Source organism: Bos grunniens, chromosome 7 (genome assembly GCF_055505025.1).
Source record: "Bos grunniens cultivar Pamir isolate PY7600 chromosome 7, Bosgru_T2T1.0, whole genome shotgun sequence".
Lineage (NCBI taxonomy): Eukaryota > Metazoa > Chordata > Mammalia > Artiodactyla > Bovidae > Bos > Bos grunniens.
In genome coordinates, this window is record NC_141171.1 from 9,018,434 (window position 1) to 9,020,884 (window position 2,451).

The 2,451-nt window shown below is 38.7% G+C and overlaps 1 protein-coding gene across 1 annotated transcript; it reads right to left on the reverse strand.

Moving 5' to 3' along the window:
* Positions 1 to 344: 344 nt before the first annotated feature.
* On the reverse strand, positions 345 to 1,295 carry LOC147368282 (olfactory receptor-like protein OLF4). The gene has a single exon (XM_086413550.1). The coding sequence runs from the start codon at positions 1,293 to 1,295 to the stop codon at positions 345 to 347; it is 951 nt and encodes a 316-aa protein (XP_086269676.1).
* Positions 1,296 to 2,451: the final 1,156 nt, after the last annotated feature.

Genomic DNA, 2,451 nt, shown 5'->3' on the forward strand with positions numbered 1-2,451 from the left:
GGAAAACATTTGGTACAATAATATTACTTGAGAATAAATTGTTTTTTTTTTTAAAGAAATATGTCAACTAATATGATAAACCGTATTCCCTAAATTGCTCAGATTTAAGTTTGAAAACAAATTTTAGCTAGTGGGAAAGCATGAAGGCAACAATTCTTGGATACGAGAGAAGTTACAAAGCTTAATCAAGTGAGCTATATAAATTTATAAAGGAGGTGAACTCAAAGAAATGAAAATTACATCAATAAACTGGAAAGTGTAAGTTCTACTTCTAAGATCTGATCAAAATTTTCAATTTCTGGCTATGAGGCTTTAAAACTTTCAATCATGCTGCCTCCCTCAGCTCAGAACAATTGGCTTCTTTTTATAGCTGCAGTCTTAAAGAATGCTTTCAGAGCACTCTTTATGTCTTTGTTCCTCAGACTATAGATGAAGGGGTTCAGCATGGGTGTGACCACAGTGTACATCACTGAGGCCGTTGCACTTGAGTGTGAGCTATGGGCATTAACAGGATAAATATACACTCCTAAGCATGTACAATAAAATAAAGAGACCACTGAGAGGTGAGATGCACAGGTGGAAAATGCCTTATACTTCCCCTGAGACGATGAAATTCCACATATGCAGGAAACTATCCTAGAGTAAGAGTAAACAATACCAGCTAAGGGTGAACCTCCCAGCAAGACAGCTGAAAGATATAGCACAGTGTCATTAAGAAGGGTGTCAGAACAGGCAACTTGAACCAACTGTTTGAGTTCACAGAAATAGTGAGGGATTATCACCACTCCACAGAAGGACAACCTCAACACCATTAAGGTTTGTAAGAAGGAATCCAAGATACTGATGATCCAGGACACCAGAACCAGCAGTGCACAGAGCCAGGTGTTCATGATGACTGTGTAGTTCAGGGGGTGACAGATAGCCACAAACCGGTCATAGGCCATCACAGTCAAGAGGAAGTCATCCAAAACTACAAATAGTGTGAAAAAATACATCTGGATGATGCAGCCTTCATAGGTTATAACTAGGCTCTGAGTTTGGATGTTCCACAGCATCTTTGGGATGGTGGTGGAGGTGAAGCAGATGTCTACAAAAGACAGGTTGGAGAGGAAGAAGTACATGGGGGTGTGGAGGTGGGAGTCTGAGCTGATGGCCAGGATGATGAGCAGTTTTCCAAACAAAGTAATCAGGTACATGAAGAGGAAAAGCCCATATATAAGGGGCTGCAGTTCTGATTCCTCTGAAAGTCCCAGAAGAAGAAATTCTGAAACATTTATCAGGTTTATTGGTCTCATATGGTGGAGGTGACTACTGGAAAAGAGAAAATAACATGTCTACTTTTACAAAAACAGGCACTGCTCACATTGTTGAAAAACTATTGTTTATATTTTACTTAAGTACGTTTAATTTTTTTCTTTTTTAAAAATTTATTTATTTTAATTAGAGGCTAATTACTTTACAGTATTGTATTGGTTTTGTCATACATCAACATGAATCCGCCATGGGTGTACATGTGTTCCCAATCCCCTGAACCCCCCTCCCACTTCCCTCCCCATACCATCCCTCTAGGTCATCCCAGTGCACCAGCTCCAAGCATCCTGTATCTTGCATCAAACCTAGACTGGTGATTCGTTTCTTATATGATATTATACATGTTTCAATGCCATTCTCCCAAATTGTCCCTCCCCCCTCCCACAGAGTCCAAAAGACTGTTCTATACATCTGTGTCTCTTTTTGCCTAAGTTCAGAATGTTTCTCATGGATTTTCCCCTTTATGGAATTCCCTGTTTCATCTCTAATTCACAAGGTTGTCTCGTGTAGATTTTTTTTTGCAGGCTATCATATATTCCAGATATTTAATCAGAAATTTTTCAATTCATTTGGGTAATAGAATTTGAATAATGGCATTGTTTCAGGTGCTGTCCAGGTGATGAGTATAGGGTTCTACAAAAGCTGTAAGAATCTAAACACACACACAAAAAATATAAGCTATATATATATGAAATTTGGCTACATATGTGATAATATATATTGCTTTTCATACGATGAATCCTGCTATGAAGAATTTTGAAAAGAGTTATAAGGTAAAGAAAATCAGAGATACCAAAGGAACATTTCATGCAAAGATGGGTTCCATAAAGGATAGAAATGGTATAGACCTAACAGAAGCAGAAGATATTAAGAAGAGAAGGCAAGAATACACAGAAGGACTGTACAAAAAAGATCTTCAGGACCAAGATAATCACGATGGTGTGATCACTGACCTAGAGCCAGACATCCTGGAATGTGAAGTCAAGTGGGCCTTAGAAAGCATCACTATGAACAAGCTAGTGGAGGGGATGGAATTCTAGTTGAGCTTTTTCAAATCCTGAAAGATGATGCTGTGAAAGTGCTGCACGCAATATGCCAGCAAATTTGGAAAATGCAGCAGTGGCCACAGGCCTGGAAAAT